Genomic DNA, 21211 nt, shown 5'->3' on the forward strand with positions numbered 1-21211 from the left:
ATTGCCTGATTTCATGTTTCATAACTCTAGCGAAAGGTCATGTAGAATGTTAGGCTGGTGAAGTACATGTATAGATCCCTTATGTGGAGGGGCAGGATAACTTCCCCTTTAGTGCTACCGTGGCATTAGCCTCAGTTCTTTACATTTAAAGGTGGCTGCTGAATCAGGAGGCAGGAAAGTTGTGATGTCCTATGTTCTTCCCCCTCCCACTGGGTCTTTTCATCTTTTTTCTCTCCCTACCTATATACCTCCCTATACTTAGGAAGGTTAGGAGGACAGAATACTGAATGCATGGGGGAGGGAGTGTCCTCCATAATCAGCTGTAAATAGAAATGTACAAGGGGAATCTTTCAATTGCACCTATCAACTTTAAAAAGCAAGTTTATATGTACTCTAGTGCAGAACAACGGAACACACATTTTAAATATAGCTTATCCTGGCATTAGAGCAGCAATTATTGGTTCTGTTTGGAGCTTCTATAACAGAGCTCAGTTACTGCCATCAGTCTGATCAATTTTAGATCCGTTTGGATTCACACAAGAAGAGCTCTGAAAAATAAATATTGAATTCCAAGTAATAATTCAGATAAACAGGGTAGAGGGATCTTAAAAACTGGATTAACATTGTTAGTCTGCCCAAGGAAAAAGAAAAGAGTATAATCACCTGGTTTGTTGATTTCAGAGATTGCATCGAGCAGTTTGCATAATCCAGGCTGCATGGAGAGGATTTCAAACCCGAAAAAGATTAAAGCAGCTTCCAAAAGCTGTAACTACCTTGCAAAAGAATTTTAGGTAAAAAGAAAAATCCAATAACACTCCTGCTTACATGGATACTTTTTTGTGAAGGTACTTTGGGAAGTATTGAGGTTGAGCCACAGGGACATTGTGAAGCAAGAATTCTCATAGTTTTCTTATTTACAAGTACTGTAGGCAGTGCTGTGTGTTCGTAGGTCCTTTCAATAGAATGGAGAGGGACCCTCTATGGTATTCTCTAGTGTAGTATTCTGAGGCTCTGGGAAACTGTGGAATGCTAGAGTACTCACTAAGACTAAATTAGTTTGTGCATTTTTTCCAGCAATAAATGAAAAGCTTTGGAGCATCTCTGACTCTTATCAGATCCTGGGACTGTTGCCACATCAGTTGTTATTCTCTATGGTTTTAAAGATTTTCCCCTTATTACCAATTTACATAATCTTTCCCTTTTACCAAATTGTATTGGCCAGCAAATCTTTGTATTTTGCAAAGGAAAAGCTTACTGTGAAGCTAAACAATGCCTTTATAGGTGGGTTTTGGGTTGCAAAATTATAGAAGGGTTTAATGGCACAGTATTTTAGCATGTCTGCCTATAATAAAAACCTTTGAAAAGAAAAGGGTGTTCTGGCAGACGCGGGCTTAAAAAATCCAGTAGAGGGCAGACTTCTCCCATGTGGTTTCCAGCATGTATCACTATCTTCATTCTTTAAACGTTATAAGCTTTGCTGCCCCTGATTCTTATATTATTCACTCCTCACACTTATATCCCGGTTTTCCCACAAACAGGGCAGTTTACACTCCCAAGAGCTCCGGATTTAGTTAGGTTAAAATAGAACAAACAGTCCACCAATTGAGTGACATGACCAAAGTGCCAGTTTGAACCCTGTCTCCCAAATTCTGTATTCTGCTGTAGCCTGTTATGTTGTGCATCACAATGCATATATCGCCTGAGACAGCTGGGATCTGCTTTGTTAATTACATCAATATATGTTCTCCCATCTATGTAGGGTACTGTGAATGAGGAGGCAGTTCACGATTATGCTTTTGAGTGTGTATCTGTGTCTGGTATATATACATAGGCTGATCTAGCCATGGAATCCATGGACAGAAAATGCATACACAGGTCTCTTGCCGGGCCTTGGTGGCTAAAGTATTTTGTGTCTGTGTAGTTTCTTTGTTTCTTATTAATCCATCCTTTGCCATGAAGTAGTATGAAGAAGACCCAGCTGTGGTGTCTTTATATTCTCATTAAAAGTCAGGGTTTGGGCTCCTGTTGAGCAATTAGGTTAAAAGAAGAAGAAGAATTGGTTCTTATATGCCACTTTCTCTACCAGGAGTCTCAAAGCGGCTTACAATCACCTTCCCTTTCCTCACCCCACAACAGACACCCTGTGAGATGGGTGGGGCTGAGAGAGCCCTGATATTACTGCTTGGTCAGAACAGCTTTATCAGTGCTGTGGTGAGCCCAAGCTCACCCAGGTGGCTGCACATGGAGGAGGGAGCAGGGAATCAAACCTGGCTCATCAGATTAGAAGAAGAGTTGGTTCTTATATGCCTTTTTTGTCTACCAGAAAGAGTCTCAAAGTGGTTTACAGTCGCCTTCCCTTTCCTCTCCCCACAACAGACACCCTGTGAGGTAGGTGAGGCTGAGCCCTGATATCACTGCTTGGTCAGAACAGCTTTATCAGTGCCCAAGGTAACGCAGCTGGTTGCAGGTGGGGGAGCGGGGAATCAAACCTGGCTCGCCAGATTAGAAGTCCACATTCCTGGCTCTTGACAAACAGTCTGCCAATTGAGTAATTGAGTAGCTATGATCCTATAGGTCAGACCAGTGTCACAGAGTAACAGATTCCTGGATTTCTACCATGTTGTTGAAATAGGCCATTCACCTGAAGAGTAGCTCAAACTGGAAACAGCTTGAAATTGGTCTTAAAAACTTGAGGCCTCTACTAATCATTAAAACTTTGCTATAGAGCTAAACGAGAACAGGAGTTGCAGCATTTAAGAAAGCAGAAAGAAGAGGAGAGCCTCCGCCAGCAGCTGCAGCTTCAGAGACAGAGAGCGATGCGGCTATTCCATGAACGTCAGCTTACGCTACTGGAAATTGTCCATGCAGGTATAAGTATTGTTGAACTTGAGTAGACATTCAGAATAAGCGTGAAGTAGCATTACCATCCAAAAAAACATATTTTGTGTTGTCTTTTGTTCACATAAAACATAAATATCCTTAAAAATAGCTATGTGGTTCAATAAATGACTTTTCTTGAAATGACTGCCCCCCCCCCCGAGAGACAATGCATATAAAGGTTGTAGTTGGTATTGGATTAGAAAAAAGTCTACTGTCCTTTGTTTCAAGTCAGCCACTTAATGCAGCATCTGATACTTCTTCAGTATCTTTCCTGGGCACTAATGAAATTCAAAGGTATTCTGCTTATACAATTTCAGGATTCCTTAAACTGGATCTGTATCATTTATTTTCCAGGTCAAGTCAATAAGCACATGCGAGAAATGGAAGACAAATCAGCTCTGACTATTCAAAGACACTGGAGAGCATATAGGGCACGGAGAAATTTTCTCCAGCAAAAACAATCTCTAAAACATTACAAGATGGCAGTTGTTATTCAGAAAGCAGTAAGTACACAGCCAAGGAGTGGCATGTGACATGATGCGTTTGTATATCTAAAACTACTTTTGTGAATGCTTTAAAAATGCACACAATTCTTTTAACAGCAAGTCAGGTGGAACTGGAAATGATACAGTGGTATGTCAGATGCATAACCTTTTCATAGAGTAGAATCATAGAGTTGGAAGGGACTTTGGTCATCTAGTCCAACCCCCTGTACTATGGAGGACATTCACAACCCTATCATCCACTGTAACCTGCCACCCCCTTGAACCTTCACAGAATCAGCCTCTTTAGCAGATGGCTGTATAGCCTCTGTAAAAATTTCCAAAGATGGAGAACTCACCACCTACCGAAGAAGCCTGTTTGACTGAGAAACTGCTCTGTCAGGAACTTCTTCCAGATGTTTAGAAATTCAAAATTTCTTTTGAATTAATTTTATCCATACGGAACAAGAGAGAACAACTCTGCTCCATCCTCTACATGGCAGCCTTTTAAATACTTGAAGATAGTTATTAGATCCCCTCTCAGATGTCTCTTCTCCAGGCTAAACAGACCAAGCTCCCTCCAACCTTTCCTCATACATCTTGGTCTCCAAACCACTCACCATCTTTGTTGCTCCCCTCTGGATACGCTCCAGTTTCTCTACATCCCTCTTCAACTGTGGTGCCCAAAACTGAACACAGTACTCCAAGTGAGTCCGAAACAGAACAGAGTAAAGCGGTACCATCACCTCCCGTGATCTGGACACGATACTCCATTTGATACAGCCCAAAATCCCATTAGCCTTTTTAGCCTCCGAATCACACTGCTGACTCATGTTCAATGTATGGTCAACTAAGACTCCTAGATCCTTTCTGCACATAGTACTGCCAAGTCAAGTATCCCTCATCCTATATTGGTATCTATGGTTTTTCCTACCTAAATACAGAACTTTATATTTGTCCCTATTGAACTTCATTTCATTCAGGTTAGACCAATTCGCGAGCCTATCAAGATCATCCTGTATTCTGATTCTGTCTTCTGTTGTGTTTGCTACCCCTCCCAGTTTGGTATCATCTGCAAATTTAAAAAGTACCCACTCTAATTCCTCATCCAAATCATTTATAAATACGTTGAAAAACACAGGCCCCAGGACAGATTCCTGGGGCACTCCATTTGTCGCTCTTCTCCAAGAGTGAACCATTAATAAGTACCCTTTGGGCATGATCTGTCAACCAGTTATTGATCCACCTGACAGAATTAGGATCCATACCACATGTTACCAACTTGTCAACAAGAATATCATGTGGAACCTTATCAAAAGTTTTACTGAAATCCAGATAAACTATGTTCACAGCATTCCCCTGATAGTGCAAGGTAGAATCAGAATACCTTTATTGGCATAAAATTGCAAAGCGTAAAACGAAAATTTCAAACAATTCTAGATGTAGATTCCATCATAAAAAGATTTTCATTTAGAATTGCCAACAAGAACTTGGCTATTTTACAATAATTGCTGAATTTCAATTTCTTCAGATAGTTAGCTAAGGGGCGACGATGTGCATCAAACTTAGGACACACCAAAAGTATATGGTACAACATGTCAGGGACACTACACCCATGCAAACAATATATCTCCTGAGGAGGGATCTTCAAAAATCTACCTCAGGTGAAATTTGAGGAAAAGATGTTAAAGCGAGCTACTAGAAATGCTTTTCTTGACGGGTGTGTCTCCAAAATTTGGAGATACATGGGCATGGATTTGTATGTTGAAGGAATATTCCAGAAACTGGGAGAACATACGCTGTTATTAGATGAGCCTAAAACCTGAGTGTCCTGATCTTCTAGCCTCTGTGATATTGATTTTAGTTTGACCCTTTCATCTTGCATGCAGAGGGTTGAGATGTCCAGATCCATAGTTTGTAGTTTCTTTGACATTTTACTTAACCAGTTGAGAGAATAGGGTCACTTAAAAAAGTTAATTAACAAACTACCTGGTTGAGCATGAAAACGGATTCTTAACCAATATTTAAAGGACTGAAACCAAGCCCTGGATTCTAGACTCTACTGGCCAAGTTCTGCAACAAGTGTATGATTTACCACACAGTTTGGGACTCCTAATAGATTTCTGAAAAAGGAAGATTGGATGTTTTCTAATTTATTATTAAACGCATCCATACATAATGGGATTCCATAAAGAATCTGAGGAATTATTTTAACATTGTAGATTTTAATGGCTGCTGGAAGGTTTTGGTTGCCTTTTTGGTGGTAAAACTTGGCTAAAAGGGATAACTGGCCTTTTGCAGTTTTGATTGTTTTTTCTCTATGCTTGCCCAACTATTATTGTAAGTGAAATTTATGCCTAAATACTTATAGTGATTTACCTGTTCTATATGATTACCATTTATTATTCAGGGGAACTTATAGCGGGTCTTGTGAATACCATCATCTTTGTTTTTTAAAAATTTATTTATATTTATTTATTTATTTAGATTTGTATACTACCCATTTCTTTGCAGCTCTGGGCAGTTTACATTGAACATTAAATAATACAAATTACATGGAACGATGTATAGTACCAACAGTATGTAACATAAACTTTCATAAACAGTATGTAACATAAATCACATTATAAATAACAATTAACAGTAACATTGGGGGTTGGTACTTTCATGGGTAGGTTCTTTTAGTCTGGGGATTCAGAAGCTGTTCTACGTCAGTCAGCCTCAAGTGAAAGCCTGGTGGAAGAGCTCCCTCTTGCAGGCCCTGCGGAACTCTTTTAGTTGATTGTCACTACAGTAATATATAAATGACCAGAGATAGCCTATAAGGCCAACTCAGTTTCTCAAAAAAAGAGATAAGGTTGGTCTGACATGACTTGTTGCTGCGAAACCTGCGCTGAATCTTAGAAATCACAGCTCTCAGTTCCAACTGCTCAAGGACCAAGTATTTGATGATTTGTTCCAAAAACTTTGCCAGCTACAGATGTCAAAAAGAAAGAAAAAACTATTCTTTCTTTTTGATTGTAGACACTACAAACCGTCCCTTTTGTCTGTATTGGCTACAGATGTTAAGCTGATGGGTTGGTAGTTACCAGGACCCTCCTTTTTCCCTTTCTTGAAGATTGGGGACCTTCTTGAATAGGCTTTAATAGTGTATGAGAATAGACCAAAAGGTAACCTGCTTGGCTGCTCTATAGATGATGATTAAACAGTGATGGATTTAATCTTCTGACAGGCTGTCTTTGCTGCCCTAGGCCAAGAAGTCCTGTAATATCTATCTTAAAATGTTCCAGCAAAGTGGTATTTTGGGCTTTCTGTTTGCTTACATGACTATCTGTTCAGCCTAAGGCCATGGGGGAAATATAAAGGATGCAAAGAAATACAGAATGTAAAGCCAATGCATACATCCAGTATTTGTCAACAAGCCAGTGTCACACCTTTGTTATAATTTCTGTGTAAAAACAAAGGTGTTTTCATGTACAAAGCAGTCATCTGAGAGTCAGTGTTGCCACTGTTTTAGGGAAAGTTCATAGAGAAAATTGCCATTAAAATGTTATGATTTAAATGAAGATGCAATTGTTGATTCTTGAATAATCTTCTACAATAATCCTTTTATAAAGATCTTTAAAATTTGCCAAAAAGCCTTTTAAGAAACTGCCCCATTGTTAACAACCCAGTTTCTGTAAACTGACAAGGAAGCAAACTTATGCAATACTTTTGTTTCAACAGGTGCGTAAATTCTTGGAAAAGCAAAGGAAGAAAAAGGCCTATTCTCTTTGGAAACCCAAGGCCCTCTCAGATGAGCAAAGGCTATCATTGCAGGAAAAAGTAAAAGATTACATCAAACTACACCCGGTATATCATCTCCTGTCCCAGGGCATTCTTAATACTTGTTGATTGTGCATTATGGAAGCCTGTATGTTTCAAAAGATTCTGGGAGATAACTGCCAGTTTGTATGGTGTACCTCACAGACCTATTAGACTTTGTATTTGTCCCAGTGAAATCAACAGAGGAAAGATTGGTTAGTCTGCCTTTTAGAATCATAGAGCTGGAAGGGACCTCCAAGGTCATCTAATCTAATCCCCTGGACAATGCAGGAAACTCACAACTACCTGCCCACCCACTGTGACCTCAATTTCATGCCCATATAGTGTACCCCTCCTCCCCCCAATAAATTCCCTGGCCAGTCTGGCCTGGACGAAATTTGCCTTCTGACCCCAAAGTGGCAATCATCATTTTCCTGGACATAAAAGAAAGGGCCACAGAGCCAAGCACTTAATGCTTCCTGCGCCATCACAGGGAAGACAAGGGAGAACCTATTAATTCCTATCCTAATTATAGCCAATTTCAAAACCTATTCATAATGAATCATTGAAACCTTGTAGGCTTCAGCCAACTGATCAATTTTTACTGTCGTTTAAATTATCTTCTAAGGTTAACTAAAAGCAGAAAGAAAAACTCAGGGTATCACTGAATGCTTTTGTACTATTTTTTGTTGTGTTAACTGTTTTAGCATGTTCTTGTGAATAAGCGCAAATCCTTTAGGACAGTGGTCCCCAACCTTTTTATCACCAGGGACCGGTCAACGCTTGACAATTTTACTGAGGCCTGGGGGTGGGAGGTAGTCTTTTGCCAAGGGACGTTGCCGCCGCCTGAGCCCCCCTGCTCCACTTGCTTTCCCGCCAGTACCTCTGACATCTCACCGCCCGCTGGGGGGCACTGCCAGCAGCAGCTGCGCAGTGCCACACAGTGCCACGCCGAGGGGGAGCCGCCCCAGCCATGGCGGCTGGTGGAGAACACCAAAGGTGAGCCGGCAGCAGAGTGGCAGGGCAGCCCCCGAGGCAGTAGCCGGGGAGGAGGACGAGGAGGAGCTGCGGCCTGGTACCAACTGATTCACGCACTGGTCCCCGGATCGGGGGTTGGGGACCACTGCTTTATGATACAAATGCAAAAATAGTACCAAGAAAAGCTTTAAATCCCGTGCTGGGTTTTTGGTGTTTTTGTGTTGTTGTGGGATACAGCTGTGATGTTGCAAGCACTGATTAAGAGGTGTTTGTAAGAGCTGTAGCCCTGTCTATTATTGCACTGCTGCTTATAATGCTGAAGTCTACTTTCAGCTTTTTCTGGAAGCTGCTTTAAGCTTTGGGAATGAGTTTGATGAGAAGCCAGGCAGGAGATCTGACAGGTGCTGCAAACAACATGGCCTCCAGAACATGAAAAGTTACAATCTGTACACAACTTATGAGAGTCCCCCACTCTTTACACACTACTGGTGTGTAATATTGTGTAAATACCCCATGTTGATATAAATGCAGGATAAACTATGCATATCCTGACTGTGCTTTATTTGATCTGTGATACAGATATACTAGGGGCCAAGCCCAATGCATTTAGGAATACATCAGGCGCTAGATTTGAGGAAGGGAGTGTAAGAACTCTGTGGACAGCCTCCCCCTCTCTCCTGGAAAGGCTGCAGGCAGCTGTTAGGGAACTCACTGGCAGGGGCAGCTCTCACACAGCAGGGATCTGCAACCTCTGACCCTCGGAGAGAAGTGGAAGGAGGGAGGGGGTGGTCAGGGGTGGAAGACAGAAGGAGATTGGCTGGCCGCTGGACGGACATGCAAGCAGTTGGAGGAGGAGGCACTTGGGCGGGACAGCCGCCCTGAGTGGGTGTTAAGCGCTGAGTGGCACTTAAGACATGAGATGTGGTTCTCCTACAAGCCCTTGCCAGAAATATAGTATGTGGAACAGATTAGGGCTTCTAAGGTCAATGGTTTTTTTTTGTTTTACTATTAATGTAATAAGACAGATTTGTTCCTTCCTGAATTGTATTTAGAAAACTCAGTTTATTCAGTGATGGATTGATCGCTTTGGGGGGGGGGGAATTAGATTTGCAAGTGCCCAAGGAACGCAAATGTTGTGTGGTAGACATTCCATAAAAGTTTGAAGCTGATAACCACTAACAATTTCAGGCACCATCATTTTTCTCCAGGCTTCAGAGATGTCAGAGGAAATGAGCAAAGAACTTCATCAGCAAGCCCAGACAAAGCTGGCCCAGTACTTGATGAAAAGAAACCCGGAACGCAAGGCTCAGCAGCACAGAGAAGCTTTGCTAGCCCAGGTCCACACCTATGTAGATCAGCTGATGAGTAGGTATCCCTCTCTTCCCTTGGCTCCGTTCTGATTGTCTTGTCGTCTTAGTATTACCGTGACTAGTTTTGATGGAGATAAATGTCTGGACCAATGCACCAGCAATCCTCCATGCTTTGAAGTTTCTATGAAGGTCATGACTGGCTGTATGAATTAGAAGCTGTGTGTCCTGTTGATACTGCAGCAATTTTCCTTGTACTCCTCCTCAGGTTTTATTTTTCTGTTTGGAATGATCTATTTGTGTGAAATTCTTCCTGTAATGGCAGCATCTCTTTCCTTTGGCCATTATGCCTGCTTCCCTGTGATTTCCCTAAACCTCAGAATCGGGGAAAGGAGTAGGAACAAGAGTTAGAGCACCCAAGGCCACCTCTATTCCCCTGAGTATTTTACTTGCCCTCATAACCTGTGCCTTTATCTTGTCCATGGGTTAGCATGCCTCCCTTTTGGCTGCCGTCTCCCTATCCTTGGTCCTATTCCATCTGTCATGCATGAGCTGTCACTGGCTGCTGCTGTAATGGACCTGGTGTCCTCTTTGGGGACTTCTCCACCATTCTGCTGGTTTTCATGGTAGTACTGGCAGATTACATCATCAGCCCTTACTCCAAGGCCAGCTGCCTTGCTGGATTGTGCCAAGAAACTTACCTTCTCTCCTGCACCCCTACAGGGTGGGCTGGTGTTGGTAGGACCTCCCTAAAGATAAGGGGAATTGTGCTGAACTTCTTGGTTTGATGTCTGGGCTCAGTGGTATCAGTGCTGAATATTTTGGGAGTCTGGGGGCTGAAGTAAGGCTAGGGCCTCAGAGAAGCTTCATCTTTATCCATGTACTAGTAACAAAGCCTGTTAAACAACAGACTCTAAAAAACAGGTGCAATGTTGTCCTCCAGGCCAGCAGGCAGCTCCCCTAGAGAAAATGGCTGTGTGGGAGAGGGAACCCTGTGGTCTGGGTATCAGCCTTCCGTCCAATCCACCCCAAGTTGCCCCTATCACTCGCCTCTCAACAGGTACCCCAAGGGGCCCCTTTGAATATGCACTGGAGGGACTCACTAGCAACAGCTCCAGAGAGTGACCGGTCCTTCTGTGGACTCTGAAGAGGAGATGGTGATGTGGCAGCCGTGGCTGAATTCAGCACTGCTGCCTGCAGCCTATTTTGGCAGTGGCTGCCAGGGGCAGCTAGGTCGTGAGGCAGCTCTGCAAAGGGCTCATGGCCCTCTGCCAGTACAGGGTGTTTCCCAATGGGAAACATGCAGTCCGGACACTCAATGGTTGCTGGGCAGATCCTCAAACTGCCTTTTTCCCATTGGGGGGGCACCCTCCCCCATTGAGTGCCAGTCCCATGAGCTGCAGCTAATCTCACGGAGTGCTGAACTTGCTGATCACCTAGGGTGCTTATTCAATTCAATTCAAACACCTTGATTGGCATAATCAAAGCAAAACATCTATATGAAGACCAGGCAATTCAGATCCCAGACCGCTTGGAGAAAATCTCGTGGAGGAATTTTGTGATGCCTTCATTTACTTGAGGATTGTGATCCAGTAAAAGTAAGTGCGCTGCTGTCGAGGGACAGGGTGCTTATTAAAATGGTAATGGGGATGTTGGAACTGTAGTTTTCTCCTCTGGTTTGTTTCTTCTGTTTAGCCCTGAGAGTGTTGTGCAAAGCTGATTTAGGGACAGTAATGGAAAACTTCAGCATGTAGTATGGGGCAGCCACTGCTTTCTGAAACATCCTTTCCTAGAGGTAGCCTAAGACACTTGAGTGTGTGATAAAAGATGCATACATACACACACACACACACACACACACCCGGTGAAAAAATAATAATTGCACCTTGTGTGGCCTTTATAATGCTTCTCCAGAACGTCCTGCCTGAGGTGGTCTGCCTCATCCTTTCTCATGGTAGGAGTCAGTGCTGTGTGCAGTCTTTCCTGCTCCCATAGCAGAATCATAGTCTATAATCCAGCCCATCTGGGTGAACAACTCCGGAGCAACCAGTTTGTTTTTCTGTATCCTTTGGGGGTCTTCTATATGATAATGTGCTGCTGCATCTGTATTTTATTTTTAGTTGCTTCTACAGAGGCCAGAGCCAGTTTCTTAAAAATTAACTCTTTTCATTATGTTTTGGAAGCATAAACAAAGAAGAGGATGTTCATCTATATGTTTACTTTATCCAATATATGCTTATGTTTTGATGTCTTTGATAAATTATTTTTAGGAATATATCCTCCCTTTAAATGGTAAAAATGATAGACTTGAAGAAGATTTAGATAAATTTTGTTTTAATCATGTTTTTGGTAGAAATTTAATCACTAGATTCGGTTTGTTGACCATATTATATTATATTGTCTGCTTTAATCACTGATTTTGAAATCACTTGTTATTTATGGTACATTTGACTGACTGAATTTTTGAGGTGCTTGTTATCTGTAATCAACTCCTGATTATGGTAAGATACTTTAGATATAGTTTGGGTCTCTTTCCCTGGTGTAGTACCTATTAACAAATGCCTCATATTCCTGTTTAGTTATTGTTAAATTATCTATGTAATCTGTGTGGAAAATTAGTATGTATATGAAACTAAGGTATTGCTGTAACCACTTGTGTGAACTACTATTTTGAGTAGTTCAATGAGTGTATCTGCAAAATCTGCTTACAGATAACTTTTAAAGGGACTTGGGTGATGAGAGGAAGGAAAACAGTCGTGACCATGTAAAACATTTATTTACAATAGTCAGGAAGAAACTTTAATAAAAGGTGGTAACTTGTACTGCCATTCATTTTTCTTCTATATGCACATCAGCAATCCAAGAAAGAACAAAGGATAAGGTGCACCCCCTTCTTTTGCTGTTTACAGTGACAGATGGCAGGCAAATGAACTAATGCTGAAAACTCATTAAATAACTTTCTCCCAAACCATTCAAAGAGCTTTACTGTTGGAGCATGACTTGCAAACCATTAACTTTACATCCAAACTCAACACTTTGCCTGCTGGATCAAATTCAAATGGAAACAAAATTAGAGTAGCAAGGTTATTTTCCATCATGAGTGTGGCATGTAGTATGTGCATGTTTTTAAAAACAGCTTTGGAGCAGTGGTTCTCAACCTTTTCTTCAACGCGACCCCAACTTCGGCGCTGAAGCCCAGCAGGACCCAGCTGGAGGAGCTGCCAGCTAGTGCTGCGGAGGCACTTCTACCGCCCGCCCCCCCAGCCATGGCCATGGGCAACCCCCTGCAGGAGGTAACTGGAGAGGGGTGAGGGCCCTACCCGGGGGAGGGGGCTGCTGCCGCCACCGCTGCCACATCCACATTGCTCACTGTTGCACTCTGGGCTGGGCTTGAGCACGCGTCTTGCTCCCTTGGCTTGCTGCTTCTCTCCTTTCTCTTAACCATGGGGGGTTCTGCGGTGGCCCTATTGCAGAGCACGCGGAGCTTGCTAGACAGAGTCAGGCGGGATGGGGTGACTTTGGACCAGCAGGGGAGGGGGTCACTTTTTTGCCAGCCCTGAAAGAGCTGAGCGAAGCATTTTTACACATTCTTTGGCAGGCGCTGGTACAACCCTCCAGGCAGGCTGGGCAGCTGCAGAAGGAGCCAGTAGGGTGCTAGAAACACGTGTGTGCACGCCTGCGCACAACAATCAAGGTGCGTGGAGGCAGCCATTGCCATGGCTCTGCTGCCGCCGTCGTTCACCACCTCCACCACACGCCGCCACACGCCACCACCACATGCCTCCACCACATGCCACCACTGCAGCAGCGGGCAGCCTGGCGACCCCGGGAAAGGGCCAAGCAACCCCAAATGGGGTCCCGATCCCAAGGTTGAGAACCACTGCTTTAGAGGTTTTTAGCTGCTAGGTCACATACATTTCCTACGTCATTTCTGGTGGTGAAGAATGCACAAGACAGTGCCTCTCTGGAAGTACTAAATGGCATGTCCATGTCAAGCATGTTGCAAATAATTTAATTTGGATGAGATCAGGACATGAATAATTGTGGCTTACCATATCTGTCAGGGAGAGGCTAAAGGCACCATGGGCTGCAGGTGAGACTAGAGCCTCAATTTCCTGAGCATGCATTTAATAAGCACCTCCAAGCTCTGAATCTGCCTTTTCGGGGAAATTCAGAACTTTTCATAATGGGTTGCTTCTTCAGTCCTTCCCTTATTTAAATTATCAGTCATTAGCAATTTAGTTTGTTAGACAGTGCTTCATTTTATTGGTCTTCATGCAGCCCTTCATTATGTTCACATGGTGCTTCAGGCATAGTGTGCCAGCTAGAGTACACTGCAATTACATTAATATGAGGGATGGCTATTGAAGCCCAAATCATAGGACTATACTGCGTGTTCCATAGAGAAAGTCACTGTGGTTTCCCCCCTTCTCTTTTACTTTTGTCACAGGTGCTCCAAGTCTAGCAGAAGCTACCATGCAAGATGTGAATGTCCATATGAGTAGATCAGCTCCTGTGGTAGCCAGAGCCAAACAGTGCCACTACACCATGTTGAAATACACACAGTGGCCCTGGTGGAAAAAACTTGGAGAAGAACTCTTAGATGATGGAGTCTCTGAAGATCTGTGTGCTGAAATAGGAACTCTGTTTATTGGTGGAACTAAATTACAAGATAATTAGAAGACAAACTAGCTAAATGCTGTGTGACTGGGCACAGAGATTTGGGGAGGAGGGGGGCACCAATTTTGTACAGCAAGCCAAAAATACAATGCCATTTTCAATATAGCTCAAGAAGAACTCTCCGCTATATGAATTGGGATTAAAATTCTGTAAATGTGTTAAATTCTGATATAAACAAATCTTAATTCTGCAATCCAAATGAGTTGAAAACTAGCATATTCAGAATTTGTCCAGTGTAGTTGTAACAAAACGGTTTATAGAATGTGTTACAGCAGGGCTTAGATGGTGAGTGTGAAGGAGGGAGACCGGCCAGAGGTATGTGTTTGCATAGGGACAGAAGAAACAGAATAGTGGGATAAAAAGATTCAGTCCCCCAATTCAAAACATCCTAAATTAATTCTGGATTTTATCTTTATATTGTTGACAATTTTTATGTAATGTTACTGTTTTTTGTGAACTGCTTTAAGTGCCTAATTTGGGGTTAAAAGGCAGTTATAGAAATAAAGAAGTTTGTTTAGAAAATGTATATACTGTCTTTCCAGAAATCTGCTCAAGGTGACTCCCAGTGATGCCAAACAAGTCATTTTATAAAACTTAGGTTAGAAAAAAGATCAACAACCAGAACAGTCTTAGATAAAAGCCTGGGCCTGGTACCACCACTAAAGCTCTTACTGGTCGCCCCCTACCTCACCTCTGCATGTGGGACCACAGAGCAGGGCTTAAGAAGAGGATCTTAACTGGTGAAGTGGGCAGTACAGGGGCAGTATAGGTAGTCAGTTCTACAGCCAAGACATGCCATCTTTGTCTTCTCATAACCAACTGTTGAAATATCACCTTCATCTGGCCTTTGTTGCTTTGTTGAGCATCTGAACTCACATGGCTAGACTGCTTCCATTTACAAAAGAGTCTCACCCTCCCCCAATCTTAATTAGACCTGTAAAAGCTTCTTGAGAATAATTAGATTGAACTTCTTTAGGGTTAAAATCATAGAACCATAGAGTTGGAAGGGATCTCCAGGGTCATCTAGTCCAACCCCCTGCAGAATGCAGGAAATTCACAACTACCTGCCCACCCACAATGACCCCAATTTCATGTCTGATGCTCCTCCTCAAAAAAAACTAGAATTCGGGCAGTCTGGTCTGGAGAAAATTCTGACTCCAAAGTGAACAGCATTTCCCCAGGCATTCAAGAAAAGGCCACAAGAGCCGAGCATGGACATAATCCCTTCTATCCGCCCATTGTCAAGCCTCTTCTTAAAAACTTCCGAAGAAGAACCCACTACCTCTCAAGGAAGCCTGTTCTACTGAGGAACCACTCTAATTGTCAGGAACTTCTTTCTGATGTTAAGTCGAAAATTCTTTTGAAGTTCATCCCATTGATTTTTTTCTGATCCTCTGGGGCAACAGAAAATAACTCTGCTCCATCTATGTGACAGCTCTTCAAATACTTGAAGATTGCTATCATATCACTTCTTAGTTGTCTTCTCTCCAGGCTAAACAGACCAAGGTCCCTCAACCTTTCCTCATACGTCTTGGTCTCCAAACCCCACCCCATTTTTGCTGCCCTACTCTGGACTCACCTCAGTTTGTCTACATTCTTTTTCAATTGTGTTGCCCAAAACTGAACCAGTACTCTAAGTGAGGTCTAATTAGAGCAGAGTAAAATGGTACCATCACCATGCGTGATCTGGACACTATACTTTTGATATAGCCCTAAATCCCATTTGCCTTTTTAGCACTGAGTGCCACTGCTGGCTCATGTTCAATGTACGGTCTGCTAAGACCCCTAGATCCTTTTCACACATACTACGGCCAAGACAGATCTCCCCCATCCTATGATGATGCATTTGATTTTTCCTCCCTAAATGCAGAACTTTACATTTTTTCACTATTGAAATTCGTTTTAGCCTAGTTTTCCAGACTGACAGGATCATCCTGAATCCTTATTCTGTCTTCTGCTGTGTTTTGCTACCTCTCCCAGTTTAGTCTCATCTGCAGATTTAATAAGCACTCCCTTGATGCCTTCAACTAAATAATTTATGAATATGTTGAACAACACAGGGCTCAGGACAGATCCCTGAGGCACTCTGTCACTCCTCTCCAAGATGATGATGAACCATTAACAAGCACACTTTGGGTGTCGATCCACCTAACAGTAATAGGATCCATACCACATTTTACCAACTTGTCAACAAGAATATCATGTGGGAACTTATCAGAAGTTTTACTGAAATTGAGATGTATATCCACAGTATTCTCCTGATCCAGAAAGGTAATAACTTGCTCAAAAAAAGATAAATGTAGTCTGACATGACTTGTTCTTGTTTAAGCTGTGCTCACTCTTAGTAATCCCAGCCATTTGCTCTAGCTGCTCAAGGACCAGCTATAGATGTCAAGCTGATGGGTCGGTAGTTACCCCTCCTTTCTCCCATTCTTGAAGATGGGGACAACATTTGAAGAAGAAGAAGAGTTGGTTCTTATATGCTACTTTCTCTACCCAAAGGAATCTAATAGCAGCTTACATTCACCTTCCCTTTCCCCTCCCCACAACAGACCACCCTGTGAGATAGATGAGGCTGAGAGAGCCATGATATTCCTGCTCATTCAGAACAGCTTTATCAGTGATGTGGTGAGCCCAAGGTCACCCTGCTGGCTGCATGTGGGGGAGCAGGGAATCAAGCCTTGCTCGCCAGATTAGAAGTCCGCACTCCTAACCACTAACCTGCCTCCAGTCTTCTGGCACATCTGTTCTCCAAGAATTGTCAAAAATAATTGACAGAAGTTCAGAAATTATATTTGCAAGTTCTTTTAGTACTCTCGAATGTAGTACATCTGGCCCAGAGGACTTAATTTCATTCATTCATTCACCTCCATAAATGAGGTGTTTATGGAATGGCCCTGAAGTGATCTTAGGCTGCAGTTCCCATCCCTCATCATGTGATATGATTTTGCCACAATTAGCATGATTTCTGTTGCAAGAGAAGACAGGAGAAGTAGGAACTGAGCAGTTCAATGAGGAAGTTTGGGAACCAGATTAAGTGTCCTTTTTAAAAATGGCATATAGGCATTTGAATGACTAAATAAAGAAGCAGGAGTCTAAAGCAATAACGTATTATGGGTTTAAAAGGAGTTTGAGAGAATAACTCAGGCATTTTAAACTTGAGAAACCATATTTGACATAAATTTATCTATGAAATAGTGGAGGGACCTACAAACATACTGCTTGTACACCTCTCAGAAGTGCCTGGAGAGCAGTGACTCCTAGTCACATGTCTCAACTTTTAGAGCCCAGAGGCTGCCATTCTTGATCATGAAAGTAATGAGTAAGAGGTCTATACAGCAGACAAACTGAGTGCATTGATCTTGTAGTTTGAAGATTTGTTCAAATTATTCAGTATGAATGGGGAATGATAACTAACCTCACGTTCTATGTGCTACCTATAATTTAAGTTATCCTTTCCCTCTAAAATATTTTTTAAGGATTATCTGAGCCTTGGGTTATGTACCCTGTGCTTACTTTTTCTGTTTGAATGCAGCCTTTCTGTTCTGTATCACTTTAGCCTGGATGTCTTTTTCTTTTCTTTTTTGATATTTTAGAAGAATAAAGGGTGGGGGAAGGTTTCTCTAATCTGTTCCTCTATCATCACTCCAAAATATTCAGCAGCTTCTACATAGTTTTGTCATGGATAGCAAAACTTGTTTTTCGACTGAGTTGTCTTCCAAAGAAAAGCATTGCAAAGTGTCTTTTATTATTGAATTGAGGGGATCTGGAATCTGATAAGCATCTTCTGGAATCATATCCAAGCAATTTAAGTTCAGCAATTCCTGATGTTGGGGTTTTCCTGGAAAATAATAGGGGGGGGGGAACAGAGTGTAAATAAAAAGAAGTTGAGAAATCATATTACACTTTTTAAAAAGTTGCTTCTTTAGATTATAATGCATGGGGGTATAGTTTTTCACTAGCAAAGTAGTAGCTTAGTTACCCCCTTGAATTAGAATTGAGTTCAGCTCCATTCAGGCCTTTCTCCTGTGTAATGAGCTAGCTCCACATCACTTCATATTCTAGACACAGAGCCAATCAGCTGTGCTCATTAAAGCAGTGCAGCAATGTATGCCAAGAGCTGCTCATGAACAGCTGTGAAGCAGCTACAGTTTACCTGCTTTTAGGCTGCATGAGAGCACACAGAGAGCTGTCCAGATGAAGGACCACAGCATGTCTGCTCCTTGCTCAGTCCTTGACGCTCTCCCTTTTTTTCCTCAGCCTATCTCCTTTCTTGTCCTACCTTCTTCCCTTGTCAGACTGGGCACCCTTGTTTTATGAGTCTTTGCTGCAGTGTAGTTCTCTGTGCTGAACTCTTAATAATTATCCTCTTTGTAGCATCCTATCACAGGGATATGCTCACAAAGGTGTCCTGCATAATGCATTTCCTCTCAAGAAGTGAATCTCCTGGCCTATGTTAAATAGCTAGTGAATTAAAGAGCGTGTTCTCTCTCTTACCAAAAGACCGTTTTTGTTATGTTAATAGCCTTTGCCATTTACCACCACCAAACTCTATTATGAACTCCCTCATTATGATAGGCAGGTTGATGCATAACAGAACTTCCATTTTAACCCTTTTTCAGTGCCTGATTAAAGCTACCCAAGTGTCAGTAGACTTAAACCTACAAGACTATTGATTGTTAATGTAAACACGGTTTTGCTGCAATCTACTGCCTTCCATAAAAGCTGTGTGGTTTTTATTACCACTTTTTGTTGGGACACTTGTGCCCATCACTTAATCAATGAAAACAGATTTCTCTTGGCAGCCAGGCTCTAAGGTCAGGCATCATTTTATTTATGTTTAGGACCAGCAAAGTAACTCATAATCTGTGCTGAGTTCTCCAGTATGGAATTCCAGCCATGTTTCCACTGTGCTGTTTGTTTTTTTAGTTCCATACTGCCAAAGACAGGGTAACTTTGGTGACATTTGAATAATAGTTGAAAGAGTTAACTGGATTTCTGTGGCACTCTAAATTGAATTTTAATGGAAACTTGTCTCTGTGATAGCATAACTGATCCCATTGTGAATAAGTTTATATACCTGTTTCTCTCCAAGCAACACATTTTATAGCATACCATTGGCCATGCAACCAACTCTTCTCATTTTAATTGGTTAAGAAAAATCACTATTGAGGCTTCCTTACCAAATTGAAAAAAACATGAAGAAGCAAGCACCGGTCTTTCGTAAGCACTGGCATACAACAGAAGAGCAAGATAATAATGTACTAAACAAATGTAAAGGGATCTAGCCTCGTGGAAAAACTTTCCATAAGGCCAACATTTCCCACTCAAAGCAGCATGGAGGTGGAGTGAGGACATCCCTCAGTCCTCTCCTCACATCATGGAAGATCAGTGATGAAGCTCTCCTTGAGTTTTTTTTTTCCTATGAAGTTTTTGTCATCACTACTTTGACAATTGTGCCCTTTAAAAGGTGTAGAAAACCTAGGACAAAGATTCCTGCCTGTTCTACTTTGGACAAGGCCATAATATTGTGGCTTGTGGGATCTGCTGCCAGTTTATGCTAAAGCCCGTAAAACAAAATGGCTGCCTGTTTCAAGGCTGCCCTATGGGAAAAGTACTATTGTTGTTCTTGTTGTTAGATTTATTTCCCACCACTCCCTATATGGCTCGTGGCGGATAACTAGAGGTTCCTATTGTTCAGCCTGAAAAACACCCAGCTCTACTGGAAAAAAGACCCTGCATTCTGTTAGTGGTTTCAGTGCCCTCTGTTTTCACTTTGGATCTGAGCACTATGAAGGGGGCCAACAATGGCATCAATTTCAAGAGTGCCATTGGAATTATGGCCTAAGAAGGCAGGCAAGAAATCAAAATTTACAGCCATAGGTTTCCCTCAACATTGAAATTCACCCTCTCAGGTAGCTCCAGGACATCATTGCATTTGCTGAGAGCCCCAATTCCCCATGAATTTCAGATGTTCAAGGTTCCACTCTCAACAGTGTTGTTGGACTCTCATTCATTAAAGCCTTAGATACCTCCTTCAACAAAGGGGGCCATACCTAACCCTCCTTTTCCCATGGGAGTACAGCTCAGGACTCCTGATTCCTATAGTCCCCTGTATACTCATTATGTTCCCTGGGAACAGCACCTGTCCACTAACCTGCAGCATTTCCTTGTTGGAACACTGACTGCTGTTAATTCCGATTATAATCTTTGTCCTCTGACATTCATGCAGAGGACGTTAAACTGGGGAAGCAACAATTACAAATGCATTATGACATATTGCTGACTTGCCAGGGCATTAGGGGGGTGCTGCAGCATTTGTTGATTATTATCTTCTGCATTATGCAATGACACCAAGGATAAGGCAAACTGACAGCCAAATCTTTACAAATAATTGCCCAACTCACCGTGTGTTGCAAACCAAGGTTCATATTAATTAATTAATTTATTTGGATATTTATACTGCCCGTCCTTACGGCTCTGGGCGGTTTACACAGAACGTTGCACAAAATTAAGTAGAATATTATAACAATCAGGTAACAATCATAACATAACATAGCATAAATAACAACACTGATAAATCCCTGGGGAGATCAAATTGTTCAGTCATGGAAGGGGCATCTGAGGGGGCGGGGACAAGCAGATGTTTTGAGTTGGTCAGCCTCAAGTGTGTTCCTGATGGAGGAGCTCCCTTTTGCAGGTCCTGTGGAATTCTGGAAGTTCGGGCAGGGCTTTGATCTCAAGGAGCTCATTCCACCAGATGGGGGGCCAGGATCGAGAAGGCTCTCTCCCTTATTGAGGTCTGATGTGCTTCTCTGGGGCCAGGGATCCTCAGCCAGTTGGAGGTGGTGGAGCATAAAGTTCTTTTGGGGGTATAGGCAGGGAGGCGGTCTCTCAATTACACTGGGCCCAAACCAGATATGGCCTTAAAGGTGATTACCAAAACCTTAAACTTAATCCAGAGTTCAACTGGGAGCCAGCCGAGTTGTTGGAGTACTGGCTGGATGTGGGATTTCCATGATGTTTTAGTGAGAATCCTGGCCACAGCATTCTGCACCAGTTGTAGTTTCCGGATCAAGG

At 42.4% G+C, this 21211-nt stretch overlaps 1 protein-coding gene across 7 annotated transcripts in view; it reads left to right on the plus strand.

Annotated features, from left to right (window-relative positions):
• IQCB1 (IQ motif containing B1) overlaps positions 1-14653 on the plus strand; it is a 31448-nt gene extending 16795 nt beyond the window's left edge. For 4 of the 7 annotated variants that reach the window (XM_077320537.1, XM_077320535.1, XM_077320536.1 and 1 more), the window contains 6 exons: positions 682-791; positions 2726-2868; positions 3235-3383; positions 7089-7214; positions 9353-9509; positions 13902-14653. In XM_077320537.1, the coding sequence (XP_077176652.1) occupies positions 682-791; positions 2726-2868; positions 3235-3383; positions 7089-7214; positions 9353-9509; positions 13902-14131 (915 nt within the window). In that variant the 3' untranslated portion in view covers positions 14132-14653. Of the gene's footprint in view, positions 1-681; positions 792-2725; positions 2869-3234; positions 3384-7088; positions 7215-9332; positions 9510-12587; positions 12745-13049; positions 13146-13901 lie in introns of all 7 variants that reach the window. The other 3 variants (XR_013228171.1, XR_013228170.1, XR_013228172.1) reach the window with 3 other exon arrangements.
• Positions 14654-21211: the final 6558 nt, after the last annotated feature.

Source organism: Paroedura picta, chromosome 2 (assembly GCF_049243985.1).
Source record: "Paroedura picta isolate Pp20150507F chromosome 2, Ppicta_v3.0, whole genome shotgun sequence".
Classification (NCBI taxonomy): Eukaryota; Metazoa; Chordata; class Lepidosauria; order Squamata; family Gekkonidae; genus Paroedura; species Paroedura picta.